Raw genomic sequence first — 22,144 nt, forward strand, 5'->3', positions numbered from 1 at the left:
TGATGTAAGAAAGCCTGAACTCACACTTTCTAAATCACTGGAATACTGCCTCATGCCACATTTGTAGCAGCACAGCAATGGATTTCTTTATTCAATAAGGTGATGTTGTTTATGTTAATCCTTACACCAGGTAGAATTTTTACACCTATTTCAACGGGCAGACTTTGAGACCGTAGTTCTTAAAAAAAAGAATATGCAAATAGAGCATGATAGACGTTCTGTTCCCAAAAAATTCTCAATTAACTATCTCGTGCAAGTTGCATCTGTTCCTTAGACTCTTTCGGAAAATTAAGTTCTTCTGCCTGGGATTTTTATACCCACAAGCTTATATATATTTATTTCCACACAAAGTACAGTTGTGTGCTGTTCAGTATTCAAACAGAGAGTCAGACTGGGCCATATATCTTAAAGGTTTATCTTATTAACAATCAAGTCTCAAACAGCTGAAAAATAGAGAAAACAATTTTGTTTTTTCCCCTGCCACAGTCAAAATTCTCAGGTTAGTTCCAGCTCATAGCACTTTTATAGTTGGCTTCACTGCTTCCTCAACCTTTGCCTCTGTGGGACAAGAAAGGGAAGGAGCAGCTGGAACAGTGAAGATGAAACCCTAATCAACATTAGCAATCAGAATTAGAAGCCAGTACAATGCCTCTAAAATACTCTTACTTCCATATTTTGAAGCTGAATTCATTTTAACTTGAAAATGAGGTTTTTTTGGTTGGTTGGTTTTGGGTTTTTTAGTGAAATTTGTTACAAGTAAGGAGAAACAGCTGTCAGGAGCAGGAAATGCTGTGCCAGTCTCACCAGCTCTTCCTTTTCCTACCTTTACCAAATTACAGAAGCTCTTGCAGGATGCACAAGGGGGAGGCTAACACATAAAAGGTAATGCAAAGCACTCATTTCTACTGTCATCTGAAAACTTAAAATTTAGAATGCATTATAGAAACAAGGGCTAACACGGAGAATTTTTGGCACAAGTTAATCTGGAAAGTGAAAAGAGTGGAAAACAAACTTGCCACAGCACTGCTATCTGTTTTGCAACCTTGCTTGTGTAACAACCCCCAGGTCCTTCCTGAGCCACTGCCGTGGGGCAGCACAGCTCGAGCTGCTGGGGGATGCCCACAAATACCCAAACACACCAAAACTGAAAGCAGAGGATTAATTTCGCACCTTCTTGAGAGGAGACAATAGGTGGCAGGTAGTCAGGGATGTACTCCTTCCTCTCTTCCGCATCCTTACTTCCCGGCTGGGGGAACTGTAGGACATTGTTCTTGCTGACAGGGAACGAAGGGATTTGATGTGCAAAAGTGACAGGTTCAATATTGTGTATGTAATCTTCCAGCTCATGCAGGTTAACCCCCATAAGCTTGAAAGCATCGCCTACGTCATCCAAAATTGGATCTGTGCGGCCATCTGGAACAAAAAAAACAACAGAAGAACAGTATTTTCACAAAAATCGAGGTTAAAATATTTGACCTGAAGATGCTTCGAGACTAGTGAGTCCCCCAGCTCACCACCAGTAAGACAGATGGATTTACCACCCCACAGTTCTACCAGGTTTACTTTCAGAAGGGTTTTGTTTTGAGCCATCACTTTTTTTAAAATCATACCATTAAAGAACTGCACTCCAAGAAGCAAATCAAGCAAAAACGAGGGAACAGCAACAGACAGCTTTACCTGGCAACAGTCAATTAACACCACATGACCCCCATATGCAGGAAGTGCTCTTTACCAGTATGGAACAGATCAAACATTGTTTCTCAACTTACAAGAGGAACAATTTCATTTTTTTGAACTGACTATAGTTTACAAGGGGAAAAAAAAAGTCTTTTGATAAATAAGAAACCTTCACAAAGTATCTTTCCACCAGATGAAATCTACAGGCTTCAGAAACTATGAGCCCCTTTACCTACTGGTTAGCTATACCTCCTGGATAAAAGAGAGGAATATTAAGTAGTGGTCTGATGAGGAGAGAATATTTACACTAAACTTCGGGGACTGATTTCCTGGGGTGCAACTTAAGTTTGATTCGACAGCAAAAATCTTACTTTCTTCACAAAAAGCACAGTGAAACCTCACTGGCTAGGCAGTTGGGATCCTTATTTAATATGATCTCCAAGAAAACAGTTCAACAGAGGATGCAGTTTGTGCTACACAATTAACTTGGCTCAAAGCTTTAAATTACACTTGCAGAAAGTCCTCCAAGTAACTTAGTTTCCTTGACTTGACAAAGGAAAATCCCTCGAAAGGCCTCTGGAGGGAGAACTGGACACCTGGCTTTGACAGCCAAGGCACCACTTCAAGTCTCTCCTTGACTTTTTGTAACTACAATAACCCAAAACCAATGCTGTAAACCGCAAACATGATTTTTAATTCAATAAAATGAGATACTGAATTATTACAATTCTGTAGAATTGGCTTATGAAGATATTACATCCCTACATGATGATAAGCTGTGATTTACTTCAAAAAGGAATTATGGAAAAGCAGCCTGTGCTTATTGAAGGAACACAATGGCTATTGTGGAGCCCTGGCTTCAGATAACGGGGGGATGCTCTTTTGTTTGTCCTTTAACCTAATCTCTTCTTGGTTTATCTTGAAGCCGAGGCAGCTGAGGGGGCTGGTTCTCACATCACTGCATGAATTCCACCCCCCAGCCACCTCATGCCTGCAGGTACATTTAGAAAATGAGAATCTTGTTCTAGAATTTCCCTTCTTAAGTCTTGTGGTGAAGATAAGGGTAATGCTCAGATTATGGGGTTGATTCTCAGTTCTCCAACACTGGCCTCTTGTGTGACTCTGGGTAAGTCTCGCCTGCATTTTAATTCTTTCCACAGCTAAAAGGGAGATCAGACCAAGTTACTGCCAGTTTTACCCTGCTGTATCTGGAATGTGAACAGGGTGAGAACCACCGCGGAGTTTGTGTTTGGGTAATACCTGGTACATGTGCAATACCAGTTTCCTCTGCAAACTCCAGACCTGTATCCACATAATTACATGAGGATATCACCACTCCAGAGTAGTTGAGATCCTTATAGTTATTAGCGGGGAAAAAACCCATGTTTTATGCTTAAAAAATTAAATTCAGATAGTTGACACCACTAAGAAATTTTGAGTTGTTGCTTTTAGTTGCTCTTCAGGCTATGAAGGAACCTGTGAATTCACTGAAGCATCTTCTAAGGTGTCAAGATTGAACAGGTACAAGTTTGACAGGTGAAAAGAAAAACTTGGGGAAAACTTTTCAAAGGCCTTTTCCTAGATCTGCACATGATCTATCTTTAACCTCCAGAAAAGTGTGCTGACATGATTAGCAAGTGATAAATGCTAAAAAGGAATTCCTTCAACAACTGCTTTTTAAGAACACGTGGCAAAGAAGCAGCTACTAACTGTAACTGAAGCATGGAAATATTTAACAACTGTATCATGAAACAATTATGTGTGTTAGAAACTGGGTTCAAAGGTGACCAAAAAAAACCCAAAGAAGATTCAATTTTCCCACAGCTTTGACATTTGCCTCCAAAAAAAAAATGCCAAGTCATAAGATTGATTGAAAGCTAAAAACAGTGTTTAAACCTGCAACTGTCAGAGGGATGAAAGGATGGAGCAGTTAACCCTTCTTTTCAAGACAGAGTGTCCTCAGTGACAGAAGTGTTCAAAAAAGTTTCAGGTCTGTATTCATATCTGTATTTAAAGTCAAACCTATTATCAATTGGAAATTATCACAGCACAAAAACGTGTTAAATGTAATTCCTCAAATAAAGACTTTACACTCATTTCAACAATTTAGCATTTCTCTTCACTCTCCGGCTTAATAAAAAAATCAGTAAAATAGCAGAAGCCAGACAAATGAAAGGGAATGCTGACAAACATGTAACCTCTCCTGCTGTTTCATTTAGTCTTAGGCTTTTTTCTGTAAGCAAATGATGCCAAGAAAAAATTTAATCTGTGCATACTGAACTTATCTCACTATTCTTCAGATATCTGTGCTATCCTCAGTTTAAAAACTCAGATGCTGAAGCCTCCCAGTGAAATAATTAATCCAATGTCACACAGCAAGTCAGTGCCAGATCACAAGCACTTCAGAGCTTTGGTTTCCAGTCTCTTGCTGTTCTTTATACCACAACGCTTTAAATACTATCATTGTTCAGGACTGGGAAGAGGCGGAAGGAGTTGGGAACAGTTTATCCAGCAAGTTACAACTCTCCTCCTTATACCCCATCAACAATGAACTAGGAAAATACCTTTCTCACAAGCTTTTAAGCTGCACTGTCTCCCTGAATGGGAACTGAGTGCTCCAAAACTGGTAAAACTGTGGCAGCAGCAGAGCTAAATTAAGACCACTTGGTCTCAAAACAGCTCACCAGAAACCTGTGGGAACGGCTATGCTACTACAATACTCTCAGCTTCCCTGGGCATGAGAACAAGCACCAGCTGAGGAGGAATCTGCACATGGAATTACATCCCAAAAACGTACTGGACTGAAATGATGGGCAAAGAGAATCCAGGCAGACAGAGTACGTGTGGAAAGTTATCCAGCCCTGAGCCCCACTGCTCAGCATCACCTGCAGATGAACCAACCTGTCCACAAGGAAAACCAAACCAAACAGAAGGAGGAAGATAAAGCACTAAACTCCCCTACAAACAAGGGTTTGGGCTGTGGGGAAAAGGAATTTTCAGAAGCTCCTAAAGCCTAGTTATTTTTGCAAAAGTCACAAGAATTCCTCCAGCAAACAAGCTGGCCAGTGCTCATGTCATCCAAAGGCACTGTGAGGAGGTGTGTGGGAGTTAGGGAACTGTCTTACTTTCCTTAAATTCAGTCTCAGGAATAGCTGATTTCCTTTTGTCAAACTCGCCCCCATCACCTCCTCCTCCCTGGCCGAAAGTTCGTATGAATGAGTGAATATTTAACAGGCGAGTAAGTACAGAACAGAAGAGCTTTTAATTTCATGCCAGGTTTCTTAAAGGAAGCAACTACAGTTCTGTAATAAATATACTGAGAAAAATTAATGAGTCACCACCCATGCAACATGTAGACGTGTTATAAATAGCTCAGCATTCCCCCTTACGGCTGCTATAAAAGAGATTTTTTTAAAATTTTATTTTAACCAGCAAATTATTAGGTATAGCTCCTTGGTATTTTAATTACAGGCTCTATCACAGATTCCTTGTGCTCCAGCACATCACAAGAAGTTACTCCAGGATAACTGTTTCAAGGAGACAACACTGCTTCCATCCAGTAGAGTCATAACAGGTTATTCAGAAAGTATAGATGCCTTACTTAAATGCACTTAAGTGGGGAAAAAATGGTCCTATTAATGTAGTCACCAGACAGGCAAAAGCATCTTCTTGCTACTGGTGCTCAAAGTCTGCTCCTTCTCCCAGTAACCTCAGAAACTTCAAGCAAAAAAAAACATGTTGTCTTTCTTTATATTAGTAGCCAGTAAGAAATTAATTAGGTCAAAAACATCAACACTTAAGGTTATCAGGACAAAAAATGTACACTTGTAATGAATGTTATGGGCCCAGGATAGATCCTTGTTACGAAGTCATTCAAAGACCAGCAGAGGGAATCAGCTCATTTAAATTGATCACCAAAATCTAACCCTTTGATAGAGATTATTATTGTATAGTGATAAGAAGGAAGTAACTAAAAAAAAGAACAAAACCAAAGAAAACATAGGAGGTAACTTTGACATTACAAAGAAATAAAAAAATTGGCTGATGCCAGGTGAACTCTCTCCTCTGTGGTAATTGCCAATGAAAATATTGGTCTGCTGTTTGCATTCTCCCTTTGCTATAATCAAGTTTACAGGAGAGACTGTGCAGACACTGAAGCAGTTTTGGAGCCAGTTCTGCCTTGGAAAACATTTTGCAATATCGGCAATTTTTCCTTCCAGTTAAAATATTGTGCTCACCAGATCAGAACCTGCCTTTCAATAAAAATGCAGTTGCATTAATAATACCAATTGCAATATAGTCATTAATATTTTTATATGTATATATAATTAGTATTTAGTCCTGCAAAGAGCAGAGACTTGGACTCAATGATCCATATGGGTCCCTTCCAACTTGAGATATTCTACAATTCTATGTTTGCATAAAAATAATCTTCAAAAAAGTAGTCAAACAATATGAAACTAAAGACCAACTTTTAAACTTTATTTCCTAACTGTCAGCAAATCTCAGGAGGAAAAGAAATATAAAAGCACAATATAGCCAAGCATATGCTCAGCACTCAAAATTGAAGGAAAGAGTATTGTAAAATCCACTTCTAGATTCAAAATGTTAATTATCCAGTTTATTACACTTCTTGATTTAGCAGCAGATAATCTAAATTTGTCCTGTTGAAATATGCCCAGGTGCCCTCAGTGATAGAAGCTAAGTAGCTTCTATCTGACTGGTTTTTAGAGCAATGTAACAGGAAAATGAGGCTTTGCGGGGCATGAGCCACAATTCCCCTCCTCATCCCTCCCATGAACTGCACCACTCACATAAATATAATGGAAACTGAACTCCCTCACTGGTATGTTAAGTTAAGAGGTAAAACATGATATATTCTGCACGTCTATAACCCACCACCCCACTGCCAAGCTACAATATCTAAATTCATGGCAAACAAAGCAGATTCTGATCTGTCCTCATGGACAGCTCCCCAGTATAAAAAAACCCAACCTATACAATCCAGAGCAGATAACCCAAAGCACCAGCTCTGCCACACCTCTATCAAACCTGTGAAACAGGAGTGCAAAACAAAGTGGCACCTAACAGGGAGCTTTTCCCTTTTCACCTCTGCTTAAAACCAACAACAACAATGCAGAACTCTGCTCTCAGAAACCACACTACATCAGTTTGTTTTGCAGCCCGATACCCTAATTACATACTCCAACACTGGTTTTCAAATATTTAATTTAAATTTTAGGATAAAACAGCACCCAGCACATTGAATGGTGTTCCTCTGACAAGCTTTCCACAAATTTGAGCAGCATAATATGGTGTACTTTAAGAGGAAAACCCTGATTTTCTCCCTGTAAGTTCAGCCTCTCCTCCACCCCCAACACAGCATTCAGAAGCATTTCACGGCATCAAACACATCTCAAACCCGCTTTGCAAATCCTTTTGCCTTCTCTTTGCAGCCACAGAAGCTCCCATCAACTACAGCTACTGCAAATGCAAAGAAACAACAGCAGAAAAGTAATGAAAATCTTGAATGCAGCTCTCCTAATGGGATGTAACAGCTGGAACAAAGATCTAACCCAGCTGGGAGAGCCATCATTTTCTTCTGCAAGTGAGAGAACACGTGAGCAGCGATGACAGGCTTTTCACAGCGATATCACGGTGTCTCAACTACGTCAGAGTAAATCCATTCAGTTTGGAACACAAAGATTATGTCCCTCAGCTGACAGCCCTGCTAACTCAAACCCCACTGGTTTGACTCCGAGATAACGCCCTGACAATAAAGATGCTACAATTGGAATTTAATTAATTCTACTTATGCAAAACCATGGCAGAATTCAACTCATTCATCCAGAGCTGGGTTTGTACAGTAACTTATTTTAGGAGCAAAAGGAAACAATTCTGAAATCGCAGGGAGATGTCAGCTCGGTATTAAGATGTCGTTTTACAAACCTTTTTAAAGAAAGAAATACAGGGATCATTTAAAGAGACGCAATACAAAAAATACCACATCACTGGCATGAAAACAGCATATTCCCCGTCTCTGGAAAAAAAACCAACAACAACAAAAAAACACCAAACAAAAAGATTGTGATACTTGTGGTACTTCCTTCCCCATTCCTAGAGTGGAAAAATGCCTTTCCCCACCTTCGGTAAGGAAACCCAAAGCAAGAGAGGGATAACCGAGCTCTGCAAACTTCCAATCCACAGCATCAGAAGGAGAAAGTTTTATTTGCATCATCTCTGTGTCTTTTCTTCTCAGTTGTACAAACATCTTCCCCAATATTTGTACTAACCCTATCAAAGGACAGCTCTGACCAAGCCCACATGAGTTTTTTTTTCACCCCATAACTCCATCCTCCCAAACCCTCTCTGTGGTCTCCTTTAATTGCTTTAAAGATCATTTCTATGTGGATTGGCCTACAAACTTCAGAGCTGCAGCAGCTGCACTTGTGCTGCTCAGAGATACGGGTTAATATTGCACGGTCCCATTTCTGGATGAACTTGTTCTCAAATTTGGGGAAAGCTTGTACAAGTAAACCTATTCAACCTGAGAAATCCAGTTTGCAGCACCAAGTCCCTCCTAAGCTTGGTGACACTGGCAGTGCCAGACTCAATCTCAATTATTCCTGAAATGATGGAGCAGAGGCAGGACCAGGTACACTCAGCTCATCACTTGCTTCATGGGAGATCCCTGCAGCAGTGAAAACTTCTCTTCCCTTCTTCAGAGAAGGTACACAACTTCCAGCAACAGCACTTTTAGCCTGTGGTTGCTCCTCTCCTGACCAAGCCACCCACACTGAGCTTCCCAGCTCCGCACACTCTCCCAACTCACCCCTGCAGAGCAATCCAACACACACAGGCCCCACAGTTCCTTGGATCTTGAAGCTGCATCCAACCCTCCACCAGCTTGCCTCTGATTTTCCTCTCACCTGTGGCTGTGACACCTCATTAGCACAGTTCCCACAGCTTGGACAGAAGTGCTGGCAAATGTTCCCACTGGTGCTGCCATCCCTGTTACCTCTCCAGTAAACTCCTGCAGGCCCCAGCACATTCTCTGAACTGGTGGTGGCTACAGCAGCCCCAAATCCACCATCAGTGAGTCACCTTCTCCCTACCCAGCACTTCAGGCAAGCAATCAATTATCCATTCCAGCTCCAACCCCTGCCAGACCCAACTACTCTGACCTCTGCCCCATGGGCTCTCCAGGACTTTTCCCTCCACAAGTACAGGACACATGCAGCAGCTGCCCCCAATGCCACAGCTCTCCAGCATGCCAAAGGAAGGGGGAACATGTCCCTTTTGGCACAGGAGGCACAAGCAGCCCTGTTTTTCCAGGCACACGCGGCCTATACCCACCTCTCCAGGGTACCCTTGCTCCCCAAAGTCCCTCTGCTATGGAGATTTCCCTTCATTTGCCTCCTAAAACTTACAGATCTAGCAGGACCTCTCTGCATACCAATCTCTGCCCCATGGCACCCTCCCTGGCCCACACGTAGGGCAGCAAAGGCCTCCTCCACACACACAGACTCATGACCCTCCAACCACACTGACAGCCTGAGCCTTGCTCCACATTCTCCACAACATCTCCGGTGTTTACACCCAGCAGTGACCCTGACAGCCTCCCTCTCCTGCCAGACTGCCACCTCCCCCCACCCTTCTGACCCACCAGCACCCCTTCCTGACACTCCCAGACCCAGCACACCCCTACCACCCTCTCATCCCCACTTGCAGCATTACTGACCCAGCAAGGAACTGGACATCCCGTCCTCCCACATCCCATGTTCTTCAAGTACCAGCAGGACATCCAACCCCTCAGTACCTCCACTGCAGGCTCTGCAGGGACACTCACAATCTCAAGGGACACACAACTGCATCCTATACTGTAGACCCAGACCCAGCAGTGGTACTCCCTTCCCAATCTCATCAACACTCACATACCACACTCCTGTGTGACACAGCCAGCAGTCCTTGGCATTGATTCCCAGACTTCTCTTCTTTCTCTTCTCCCACTTGCTGTAAACTTACCCCTTCCACACTCCCACTCCAGCACCATCTCACCCCAAACCCAGTGAGGCCCTGGGCATCCTGCCCCCCACCGTCACATCCAGCTCCTTCTGCAGCACCTCAATGGCAGCATTGGCTAACTCCAGTCCCCCACATATGCAGCCAAACCTCTTCCACTGCATCCACATGAGGACGCTCACACCTCATGCCACGTGCACTAAACTATCCCCAGCCGAATCCACCCCTTCTGCACACGCATACTCCACACCCATCATGTGCAGCCCTATCACACTCCCACATCCTATGCACTACAGCTCCACTTCCCCCAAGAAACATGTTAGTGCATCCCTGCCTTCCCACATTCCCCATACACATGTTCCCAGTCCCACAGTACCACTGCTTCCCCCCTCTATACACACATTCCCAACCCAGAGCACTCCAGCCCCAGCAATAGGACTTCCAGCCACACTTCTCCCTACCCATGCAGGAGGGAGTCCAAACTTTGCACCCTCCAACCTCAGCACTTCCCCTTGTGCCAGAACAATGAACCCTACACACACATCCCCACCTGCAGTGGGCCCCGTCCCCACTGCCCCCAGGGCACAAAAGATAACCCAAAGATGAGCCACAACAACACAGCACCACATCCTCCCATGCACACATCCCACCAGGAAAAGGGAACTGGCTGCTCCTTCTCCCCCCAGTTCACCCCCCTCCCAGATTCAGAACAGCCCAGCAACGGGGCCAACAGTCCCCTCTCCCCCTCCCCAGCACCCTACACACTGTAGCCGAAGACTGGGACAGCAGCCCCATGTCCCCACACCCCAGACCCACAGCCACAGAGCCTCCTTTCCTCCACCTCCAGCCCCACAGTCCCAACTCCTCGCCAATACCCAGACCCACTGCACCACAGTCCTCCCCGGCATCAGGGCTCTCTTGCGCCCCAGCAGTGCCCCACGGCTTCCCTCCCCATCCCCTCAGTCCTGTGCACTGCTCCACAGCCTGGTCCCCCTTCCCCATAGCCCCTAACCCCGGCCCATGGACTGATCTTCCCCAAATCCACACCTCGCACCCACTGACCCACAGACCCCAGCACTGCCCAAACCCCACCTCCTCGCACTCTCCTACCCTACCCAAATGACCACACCTCCATGACCCTCCCCTGCCAAGCACCCCCAGCTCCTGGCACTGCCTGACAAGCAGCTTCCAGCTGCCCCTCCCATGCCTCCACGGGTACCCCACCGCCTTCCCCCACAGACCCCCTCCCAGGGCCCCCAGGGCTGCCCAAATCCACCTCCCTGTACCCTCCTGCCCTGTCCCCCAGAGCCCTGCCCAAATCCCACCTCCCTGTACCCTCCTGCCCTGTCCCCCAGAGCCCTGCCCAAATCCCACCTCCCTGTACCCTCCTGCCCTGTCCCCCAGAGCCCTGCCCTGCCCAAATCCCACCTCCCTGTGCCCTCCTGCCCTCCTCAAATCCCACCTCCCTGTACCCTCCTGCCCTGTCCCCCAGAGCCCTGCCCAAATCCCACCTCCCTGTACCCTCCTGCCCTGTCCCCCAGAGCCCTGCCCAAATCCCACCTCCCTGTACCCTCCTGCCCTGTCCCCCAGAGCCCTGCCCAAATCCCACCTCCCTGTGCCCTCCTGCCCTCCTCAAATCCCACCTCCCCGTACTCTCCTGCACTGTCGCCCAGACCCCAGCACTACCGAAATCCCACTTCCCCGTGCCCTCCTGCCCTGACCCCCAGACCCCAGCACTGCCCAAACCACTCCCTTGTGCCCTCTTGCCCTGCCCAGATCCCACCTCCCCGTGCTCCTGCCCTGCCCCGGCAGCCCCCAGCGCTGCTTCCTTGGCGGGATGGCCGAGACTGTCAGGGCTCACAGAGCTCACTCAGTCTGGGCTCTGCTCAGCAGGGCCACTCACAGTGGCCTCCCAGGACCGTGTCCAGCCGCATTCCCCCCGGCCCAGCCCCAGCCCGCACTCACAGAGCTCGCAGTAGCGGTGGCAGCCCCGGCCCAGCCCCTGCAGGTACCGCTGCAGCACGTCGGTGAGGAGGTCGCAGGCCGAGACCTGCACCGAGTCCCAGCCGAGGGCCTGGCAGATCTGCGCCACCGACACCCGCAGCAGCCAGCGGGAGTAGGTCTCGCACATCCCGCCGGGGCCGGGGGCCGCGGGAGCTCTCACGCACCGCCCGCCACCGCCGCCATCGCCGCCGCCATCTTGGCGCCGCCCCGCCCCCGCCAGGCAGCGCCGCTCCAGCGCCGAGCGCATCGAGCGGGGCGGGGCGCGGAGCGCGGAAACAGCGCCCAGTCGGCAAATGCCGCGTCCCGCAGCGCTGCGGGGACGCGCTGGGGTCGGGATAATATAAATAATCAATATCAGTATCTCAGTATCGCCAGATGTCTCCCCGTGCCTGAACGGAACTTACAGGAAGGTTGTGGCAAGACTATTTACAAGTGCACGCGGTGACAGGACAAGGCGGAATGGCTTCAAACTGAGAGTAGTTTTAGATGGGATATGGGGAAGAAATTCTTCACTGGGAAGGTGGTGAAACACTGGGCACAGGTTGCCCAGAGAAGCTGTGGATGCCCCAATCCTGGCAATATTCAAAGTCAGGTTGGATGGGGCTCTGAGCAACCTGGGTTAGTGAAGTGTCCCTGTCCCTTGCAGCGGGTGCAGCAAGATGATCCCTTCTAACCCAAACCAGCCCGTGAGTCTATGATCTCTATACATAATCTCAATACCTCTAAATAGATATAAATATCCCAATATATCCCAGTGACAGCTGTCAAGAAGATGGTGCCAGACTCTCCTAAGTGGTGTCCAGTGACAGGACACAGAGCAATGGTCATCAACTAAAACACACGAAGTTTCACCTCATCACGAGGAAGAACTTCCTTACGTGGAGGGTGGCAGAGCACTGGAACAGGCTGCCCAAGAAGGTTTTCTCATTTTTTCTTTCCAGCTGGATGGAGGAGGCAGATGTCAGTGCTTGCCCTCGCTGTGTTTCCCCTCACTGCACCGTTGTCTCCTCAGGCAGATCACACCTACAGCCATCAGGTGTTCAGTCAGGACCTTGGCATTAAACTTTCTGGGTGAAGACTCTTAATTAAATAACTGGACAGCAGATCGAGGGAGGCTATTCCTCCCCTCTGCTCTGCCCTCTGACTGCAGCTGGAGTCCTGCACCCAGTTCTGGGGAACTCAGAACTCAAAGAAGATGGAGCTGCCAGAGCAAGGCCAGCAGAGGTCACAAATATGCCCCAAGGAGTGAAATACCTCTGCCCTGGACACAGACTGAGCGAGCTGGGGTTGTGGAGTCTGAGGAAGGCTTCAGGGGGAACTTGGAGCCCCTTCCAATACTTGAAGGGGACTTGCAAGATCACCTCTAAGCAGACAGGTATGTAAATGATGATATTTAAGGCCAAGATTACCTGGGCAGTAGAAACATTAGCATGAGAACACCAAAGCAATGAGGAAAAAGTGTTTCTGGGTGAGTTGTTTAATTGGGGAAAAAAAAAAACAAGTAGGGAAAGGATGGAACTACAGTGGCAAAAAGGATCCAGAAACAAAATTTACAGTAACTGAGTGGTGTAGGAGGCACAAGGAGAAGCACCAGAGCTGTTACTCAGTGGTGGCTATGGAGATACACAAGGGCTAAACTGTAACTCAGTAGTTGCATGTAACTAATCAGAGCACAGAGGACAGAACTGTAAATAATAGAAGTCTAGTACTAGAACTTAATTAGTTCACAAATTTGCGCTTTCGTTTATCAGTAGTCTGTTGATCAGTCAGTCAAGAGTCCGGTCTGTTGTATCAGTCACACTCACATCTCACATCTGTAGCCTGAAGAGCAGGACCTGGACCCAGAACAAAGTCCTGAAGCTCCTGGTCTGGTCAACGGCTCAAGGTCCTGAGGGTGGTGGCCCTCAGGCCTCCATACTGGGACCAGTATGAGCTTCTCTGGGCAACCTGTGCCAGGGGCCTCACCACCCTCACAGTAAAAAACTCCTTCCCAATAGCCCCTCTAACCCTGCCCTCTGTCAGTTGAAAGCCACTCCCCCTTGTCCTGTCGCTCCATGCCCTTGTCCAAAGTCCCTTTCCAGCTCTCCTGGAGCTCCTTCAGGTGCTGGAAGGTCTCCCTGGAACCTTCTCCAGGCTGAACAAAATTCTCAGGTTGTCTCCACAGCAGAGATGCCCCAGCCCTCTGACATACATATTTCTATACACACACTGACCATGCTGTAAACAGTGGGCATTCTAAATATAGTTACTCACCTAATGAGATCAGTTAATTTTACAACATGAACATCTGGAAATAGTAGCAATACAAAATTCAAATAAGAGAGATCAGTGTTGCAACTGTGTGATGAAGAGGTTATTCTAGTATCTTCCTTCAGCCTACAATACAATGTACCTGTCAAAGCAGGTCACTTCACTTTCAAAGACCGCATGAAGTCAGAAAATCTCTTCCACTCTTCAAAAGAAACATCCACTTACACATTTCACATGGCAAATAAATCAAAAATGTAGAGCACAGCCTTTTAAAAAAGAAAGTTTCAAAGCACACCAAACCCAACCCAGATATTTAGACTCCAAGAGCATTTGCTCCACAGACAACCAAAAGGATCTGTTTCATGGAGGTGGTTTATTGTAAGAATTTACAGATTTCTGGGGCTTTTCCACTTCTTCACAAGATAACAGAGCAGTCTTGTTAACACAGACACAGGCAGACACATATGCTCAGAACAGCTCCTCTTCACCTGTGAGGAAAATTGAAACAAATTAAAACCATGTCATTTATTTATGTATTTATTTTAAACTGTTATCTCCCCCAGTTTGAATACTTCACTAATATTCCTTACAACCCCCCAAACTATTCATCAAATCTATTTTTTTTCTTACATTTTAGATTTTGAATTTTTCCTTGCATTTTAAATTTTGAAGATGTTCACTTTGCTACAGAAACCTCTTTAGGTACATCTTACATACAGACATTTTTAAGTCATTGCATTAAGTCAGGGCTCTATGCAAAAATTCAAACAGTAATTGCAAATGAATCCAATAATACAGAAAAAAAAACCCCAGAGAAAATTATATCTAATGTGGGTTTATGCTCCATACATGGACCTATTTTCCTTAAAATTACTGAAAATTAAGAACTCTTTGTTCAGGCATTCAAACTAGAAATGGGCAATTTCACAGCTCTTTAGGAAGAAGTTTTTGTCTGACCAAGACCACCGAATTCTGACTTCCTCATTTGACTTCAGATTTTCTGTGTTAATTCATTTTAAAACACAATGCAGTTTCTATGACATAACTTTACCTCTTGGATTTGGCTGAACCGCTTTTTCCGATTAATCCCTGGTTATGGTATTATGAGAAAAAACAGAACAAGCAGGTTAGGAAGCAACTCATGCAAATTCAGGCAAAACTCTGCACGGATTTATGACCATGAATGTATTGTGAGGAGCACAATACAGCACCAAAATAATATAAAATACATATTCCAGGCATTCTGTAAATACACAGGATATGAACACATGTATTTCCATACAGAGCACGAATTTTTAACTGTTACAGTAATACACATGAGCTACATGCAGTTACAAATTGTGGTCTCAAGCCCACGAATTTGTAACCTGCAGCACACACGTGCATAAAACCTCAGTCTTAGGCAAACAAGCAAAATACTGAACTTCAAGCAAAATACATATTCCATAACAATAGATTCTGGAAATTTCCTCCTTGCAAACACACCCCCAAACTCTCAGCTTCTGAACACTTGATTTATCCAAAATCATTTCAGTCACCCCATTTGCTCTCTCCCACTCAACACTACTGGGCTATTTGACCAGGCAAAGTAGGAAATGTCCAGGTAAAAGGGAGGAGGGGGAAAATCCACCAAAGGCCAAAAAAGAGGAAAACCCTCACCTGGCTAAGCAAGGACATGTGTTGAGGCTGAAGATCTATCTTACCAGCTTTTTAACTCTATCTGGTCAGAAAGAACTGCCAAACTTTGCTCTGGTTAGTAGAACTGCACAAGTTGAAAAGCTTGGGAGCCATGCCACAGACTGTCTTCCCTCTGGTTTTAGGGTCTACAATCCCAAACTTTGCCCATTACCCTGGCACACAAGCAGGACATGACTGCAACAGCTCTGACTGCATGTTCATACAAATACTCACAGAGCAGCAGCACCAGAGATGATCTCAATAAGCTCCTTGGTGATGACGGCTTGACGGGTGCGGTTGAATGTCAAGGTCAACTTGTCAATCATCTCAGCTGGAAAAAGTAAGATTGGAGTTTAAACACAAAATGATGTTCAAATGCAGATAAAGAAGAAGCTGCATGGGCAGAATATCCAACTGTCTTGTAAACCACTGCAAAAATCAAGAGTCTTAGTGCACCTGACATTTTTTCCCTACAGGTAATATTAGCAGTAGACAATCTAGGAACCTGAGAATTCGCCTTGTCAGTGAAACATCTGCAGAACAGCTGGCAGACTTGTAAATACCAGGTATGACATAGCTTATTGTAACATAACACAAGCATGCATCATTTGCTTTGAAATTAGATTTCACTGTCAATTAACTACATTGTTATTTCCTTCAAGTTGACGCAAAAGGAAACAGATTTTCCTGAATTATTATTTTTTTCTCAATTATTTTTAAACACAGAAGGTATCACCTCTTTCTTTCAAGCTGGTCATCAGAGCCATGCCTACCCTTCCAGGCAGCTCAGTTGCACATCACATCAGCTTCACACAATCACCGGTATCCTTCCAAGGAATACTCATATATTCTCTACTTGCTCCATGACAGGTGGTATTTAACTATTATTCAAATTCCCCACCTTTAATTGTGCTGCACTAATTATATTTGGTGAACCGGTAGGTACAGATTCATAAAAATTCAGGAAATCCTCAGAGCAGCCACATGAGAGGAGCATAGAGAATATTCAGCCATTACAAAATTAGTTTAGTATTTCATATGCCTTTTAAATAATCTGTTATTTCACTTCCAGTCCTGGGCTTCTTTCTTGACAGCAATTCCTCTTTCCAGGGGCTAAATATAATTCACATTGGAAATATAATCTCAGCTGAATTGGCTCAAAAAAAACCTACTCAAAATGGAATTAAGAGAGAAAACAGCCGATTTTTGAAGCACAGAATTACACAAAGGGACGTGAGCACTTTCCTGTTGAACAACTGAAGTCCTGGAAAACCCAGGGAGTAGCTTACAAGCATTCTTGCTGGCATTGTCCATGGCAGTCATCCTGGCGCTCTGCTCGCTGGTGGTGGATTCTTTCAGGGAGTAGTACAGAATGTTTGCTAGTGTGAACTCCTGGTAGTTTCTCAGCACATCAGCATCAATATCATCATAGATACTTAGGCTTTCTGCAAAACATGAAAGAGCAGACTTAGAGACACCCAAGATTTACTACTTCCAGCAAAATACAGTGACATGGAGAAGACTACTTGGCTGGGCTGTTTCAATACTTAAGGCAGCACAGAGGGATTTTCTTCATATATTATGTGTACCTTCAGAATCTCTCTGCTAGTAATAATTTTGTTATGTATTTTATGTGTTTTAATTCAATGTAACATTAGGAAAGTCAAGTTCTGACCAAAACAAAATACATTATTGCCATATTAAGTTTAATCTTCCCATACAATGCTGCAGAAACATTCTGGGGTATTTTTAGCCAGCAGTGCGAAGTCACTCAGTACTCAGGTTGTTCATGCTGGAAGTAATGAACTGACAGAGTTTACATATGCACAGTTCTTGCTTGAGACAGAATCTCAAACCAGAATTAGTACCACCTTTCCTTTTAACCTCCTTGCCCCACAGAACCTTTGTAAGTCAGCCTTGAACTGATCTTGGCCAAGATAAAACCATCTGTTAAACTTATGATACAAGCACCATAATAAGATGTTTTAATACCATATTCCCATTTTCAGAGTACTTTTCCTGTGATTTAGCACTGCATATAACTGGTGGTTTCTAGTTCCCTACTTACCAGAGCCAGCCACTGTTTCAAAGGAGAAGATTGGCTTTTCATCGGTCTTGTAAGAGATGACAGACCTGTACAAAAAGAGCAAAATAGGCTCTTCAGTTCAACTAACTCTAAACTGAATGGTTAAAATCAAATTAGAATACACAACTTCTGGCTTTCTAATGCCACAAAGTTTTGTGATAACCTTGATGAAAAGATCTCAGATACCACATGGACACAACGATGTGCTGACTGTAAATAGAACAGCTTTCACTATACACAAGTCAAAAGGGAGTTCCAACCACAGCCACTAGAAACAACAACCCAGAACTTCCTCACACACAACAAGATCAAGAAGTAAAGTGAACATGCCAAATCACAGTCAGTTTTCATATAACTTCATCTGGCCAATATACTCTTTGAAGCATTCTACCAAATATTTTTCTACTGAAGTTTCAGTTCAACCTTACCTGAAACGATTGTAGATGACAGAACCTTCATCAAATTCATAGCCAGAGTTTAACAGCTCTAAAGCAATGACTGAAGCATCTCCAAAGCTCGGAGGTCTCCGTCCTACCTCTTTGAATGTCAGCAGGAAATAGTTGCCATGTGTCCTGCAGCAACAACAAACCTGTGTTAGAACCAAGTGGATGCTCTACAGTACAAGGAGGCAGCAAGACTGACTTACTAGGAATAACTGTCTGTAACTTAGGAGCATTCAGAACTAAAAGTTTTATTGAATTAAGGTCTGAAAGAAACTTTGCCTTTAGTTAAATTACAATAGCTTCAAAAGTTGCCAGCTTTCAGACTTTTATTTCAAGAATATAATAGTGCTGTGCAGCAGTTTCCCAAATTGTGAGATGATCAAAACCACTTTTAGGATATTTGCAGATTTTTTTTTTTGCAGAAACTTGAATTTAGCACAGTTCCCTTATACGGAATTTCCTGCCAATGGCACACAATCTTCTAAATGGCCTTGAAACTTCTGCCACAGACAAACAAATAAAACTCTAAACAAAACTCTTTTGTGGTGTGAGTTCTGGGCCCCATCCTTTTTACCTTTGAAGCAGGCCTCTGATCTTGTCACCCACTCCAACCACCATAACCTCTTTCCCTGCATTTGAGAGGTTAGTAATCTCATTCTTCAAGGTTTTAGCAATGGACGTATGGATAGCACCACACAGGCCTCGGTCAGAGGACACACCAATAAGGAGGTGTTTCTTCTTGTCCTCAGGTGCCTTTATTTCTGCTTTCTCATAGAGAGCTGGGGGAAAAAAAAAAAAAGATGATTAAGTTTCTCAAGGGTGCCAAAAAAAGCAAGTAAGTAATAAAAAATACCCCGAATTATTCTAACTAAAAACAATTCCAAAGGGCCTTCAGACCTCAGCCAGATTAATTTTATCTCCCTCACGATTGTTCCAAGTTTGCACATGGTCAGACCAGATGTGAGCGAGAAACAGTTCAAAGCCAGACACAGCTCTGATCAGATGTCACTCAGTGAAGTTCACTGTGCAAATTCTTTTGGAAATAGACTACTGGAAGGTTAAAAAGCCTCAGCATTTTATCACCACTGTGAAAACCTCCTCTTCTGCTCCCACATGACAAAGTGCAAGAACGTTCTCTCACACAGAGCCCCTATTCCATAGACCCTCGCAGGCTTCAGTTCCCTCTCAGCTCTTGCGTATTTGGCTGCAGAAACCATCTTCATGGACTTGGTGATCTTCTGGATGTTCTTGATGGACTTCAAACGCCTGGTGACTGCAAGGTTAAGAGTTGAAGGTCACAGACTGTACTGGGCATAATGACTCAAACCCAAACAACAAAATGCCAGCAAGAGCCATCCAAAACTATTTTGCCATGTTCCTCAAAGAAGAAAAATAAATAGTGCACAAATAAACCTCAAGAAAGACCTCAGTATTTACTCTAAGAAAGCAGTAAAAATGTGGCTAACACAAATTCATCTTTACAACAGAGATGTTACTTCCTTCAGACATAGCATTCATTTAATATTTATCCCAACATGGAGTCTATTTACAATTCTCTTTGCTTCCACAACCACCTGTTTCACAAATATATCATTTGAGGTATAATATAATCTTTCACAGATGACAAGCAGAGGAAACAAACAAAAAAAGTCTCTGTAGTGTGAAGACAGAATAAATTTCCTCCTCTGTTTAGACTGTGGTAAAATGACATTTATAAAAACACTAATGAAAAAAGAAACCAAAACAGGTATCCCACAGACAACCACAACTCCAAGGCAATATCCTTATATAAGAACTACGAGGAATGGTTTAAGAAAGTATTACCAAACTAGACCCATTCAGTCAACCCTTTCTCCCCCCAAATGCTGCATAAAAGCACAAGGAAATAAACATAAGAGAAACTAAATTAATTCTTAGAGATAAACAAAAATCTGTTTCAGCACATATGATACAGTTATTTTTAAAATAACTGAAATGACATTAGATTAGTGCCAAAACCCCTTCAAGCAATTCTGTTTCTGAAGGACAGTTGTTTAATGTAATTAGGACTGCAGGCCTATATATCATTGTTATGTATCACAACCATTTTACCCAACAGAGGTTAAGCAGAATTACGTTTTAACATATGGTTGTCCTGCAATGTTTTTCCTCTCTTAAAAGCAAACAAAATCTTTACTTACTGTCTTTTAGCGTTGCCATATTCCTGACTTGGCCCCTGAAAAGGAATGCAGGATAAATTAGGATAATTCACTAGCTCTCCAGCAGACCAACACCTGCCAAGGGCAAGTCCCCTTCAGAACAACGAAAATTCAAGATTTGCTGTTTCTTAAAAAACATCTGTGGTGGAGACAAGCCACTCTGACCTGTGGCTTGTATGCACACCTTCATCCTTCCCTCATTTATACAATTTTACAGAATCAATTAGGTTGGAAAAGACCTCTGAGATCATCAAGTCCAACCTATGACCGAACACCACTTTATCAACTAAACCACGGCACTGAGTGCCACATCCAGTCTTTCTTTAGACACCTCCAGGCGATGTGATACCTTGATGATTTCTTGCCTTTTTTTTTACCCGTTATACCTTTTTACAGCTTCTGTATTCTTAGTGCTTTTTGCCTACATACTTGGACTTGTTTGTTCAGCCAGGAGACGAAACATCTTAGAAGCTTCGTAGGTAGGGATCAGTGTGCCCCAGACCCCAAGGTCCTCTCCAGAACACATTCTGTAAACTCAGATAGAGCCATCCAGGGGAAGGCTCCTTGGGGAGGGGGGGGCTCATTCAAGCCTCTCATTGGGGAATTTTTGATAGATATGCTAATTAGTAAGACCTATAATGACATACCAGGATCTTTTGAAGGTGTGCATTGAGGTAGGTGTGCATTGAGGTGCATTTGACCTGGACATAGTGCACCTATGGATCCTTAAAATAAATACCGAGGTAAAATCCCTTTTTCCCTTCTAACCGTGTTTGACTCTTGATTTTAAGACCAGGAAAAGGCATCACAGGGATGGTGACTCCACCACCTCCCTGGGCTGCCCATTCCAATGTCTAATCACGCTTTCTGTGAAGAAGTTGCTCCTAATGTCCGTCCTACACCTGTGTCCTCGTGTCCTGTCGCTGGCTGCCTGGCAGAAGAGGCCAACTCCCACCTGACTGCACTCTTCCGTCACGGAGTTGTGAAGTGATATGGTCACCCCCGAGCCTCCTTTTCTCCAGGCTGAGCTTCCCCAGCTCCCTCAGCCACTCTTCAGAGGACTTGGGCTTCAGACCCTTCCCCAGTTCCACTGCCCTTCTCCCGACTCGCTCCACCACCCCAATGTCCTTCCCGAATTGAGGGGCCCCGAACGGGCCACAGGACTCGAGGCGGCGCCTCAGCACTGCCGAGTAAAGTGGGAGATTTAATGCATTATCCACCACCTCGGGCAATGGCACGAAGCAAACGAGGGCATTAGAAGGGCAAGTTAGAAATAAAAAAAATAATTTTAAACAAAGCTGCATATAATGCAATTAGTTTCTAAAACCATTAAAATGAAGCAAAGAAGGCCGCACTAATTCCCGTCCAGAGCAGAGTCTCCTACAAACCTGTCCTTTAACCCTTGCCTGTCCCATTCACCCACCCCGGCCGAGCGCTCCCTCTCACGGCGGACGAACCCTCCATCCCTGCGGGTTCCCGCTGCCCTCATCTCCCGGTGCCCGCTCCGCCACCACCCCTCAGAGCCCACAGCCCTTCACGGGCCGCCCAGGGCCACGACCCCGCCGCCCCCAGGCACCGCACGGCCGAAGGAAACCATTCCCCCCTCACCCCGCAGAGCCGCCCCGGCCATCGGGACGCGTTCCCCCGTCCCCACAGCGCCCGTCCCAGCCCGTGCGGGTACCATTGCGGCTGGACCAGCGCGACCGCGGCGCCCCGGGCGAACATGGCGGCGCCTCCACCACAGCCCCGCTGAAGGTCAGCGCGCCCGCACTGCGCCTGCGCCGCCC

At 44.9% G+C, this 22,144-nt stretch overlaps 2 protein-coding genes across 4 annotated transcripts in view; both read right to left on the reverse strand.

The window, feature by feature from the left end:
- TAF3 (TATA-box binding protein associated factor 3) overlaps positions 1–11,907 on the reverse strand; it is a 122,893-nt gene extending 110,986 nt beyond the window's left edge. The window contains exons 1-2 of the mRNA XM_048300885.1: positions 11,665–11,907; positions 1,171–1,413 (exon numbers count right to left, since the gene is read on the reverse strand). Of these exons, the coding sequence (XP_048156842.1) occupies positions 1,171–1,413; positions 11,665–11,830 (409 nt within the window). The 5' untranslated portion in view covers positions 11,831–11,907. The remainder of the gene's footprint in view (positions 1–1,170; positions 1,414–11,664) is intronic.
- Positions 11,908–14,307: 2,400 nt separating this feature from the next.
- On the reverse strand, positions 14,308–22,144 carry ATP5F1C (ATP synthase F1 subunit gamma). Of its 3 annotated transcripts, XM_048300886.1 has the most exons (10): positions 22,039–22,144; positions 20,340–20,374; positions 19,301–19,432; positions 18,734–18,938; positions 18,145–18,288; positions 17,699–17,763; positions 16,920–17,075; positions 15,865–15,961; positions 15,005–15,042; positions 14,308–14,441 (listed from the first exon to the last, which is right to left on the reverse strand). In XM_048300886.1, exons 1-9 carry the CDS (start codon positions 22,080–22,082, stop codon positions 15,036–15,038), a joined length of 885 nt encoding a protein of 294 aa, XP_048156843.1. In that variant the 5' UTR covers positions 22,083–22,144; the 3' UTR covers positions 14,308–14,441; positions 15,005–15,035. The 3 variants fall into 3 exon arrangements, with proteins under 3 accessions (XP_048156843.1, XP_048156844.1, XP_048156845.1); XM_048300887.1 differs by lacking the exon at positions 15,005–15,042; XM_048300888.1 differs by lacking the exons at positions 14,308–14,441; positions 15,005–15,042 and having other exon boundaries at positions 15,861–15,961.

The sequence above is a fragment of the Corvus hawaiiensis genome, chromosome 4 (assembly GCF_020740725.1).
Source record: "Corvus hawaiiensis isolate bCorHaw1 chromosome 4, bCorHaw1.pri.cur, whole genome shotgun sequence".
NCBI classification, from domain to species: Eukaryota; Metazoa; Chordata; class Aves; order Passeriformes; family Corvidae; genus Corvus; species Corvus hawaiiensis.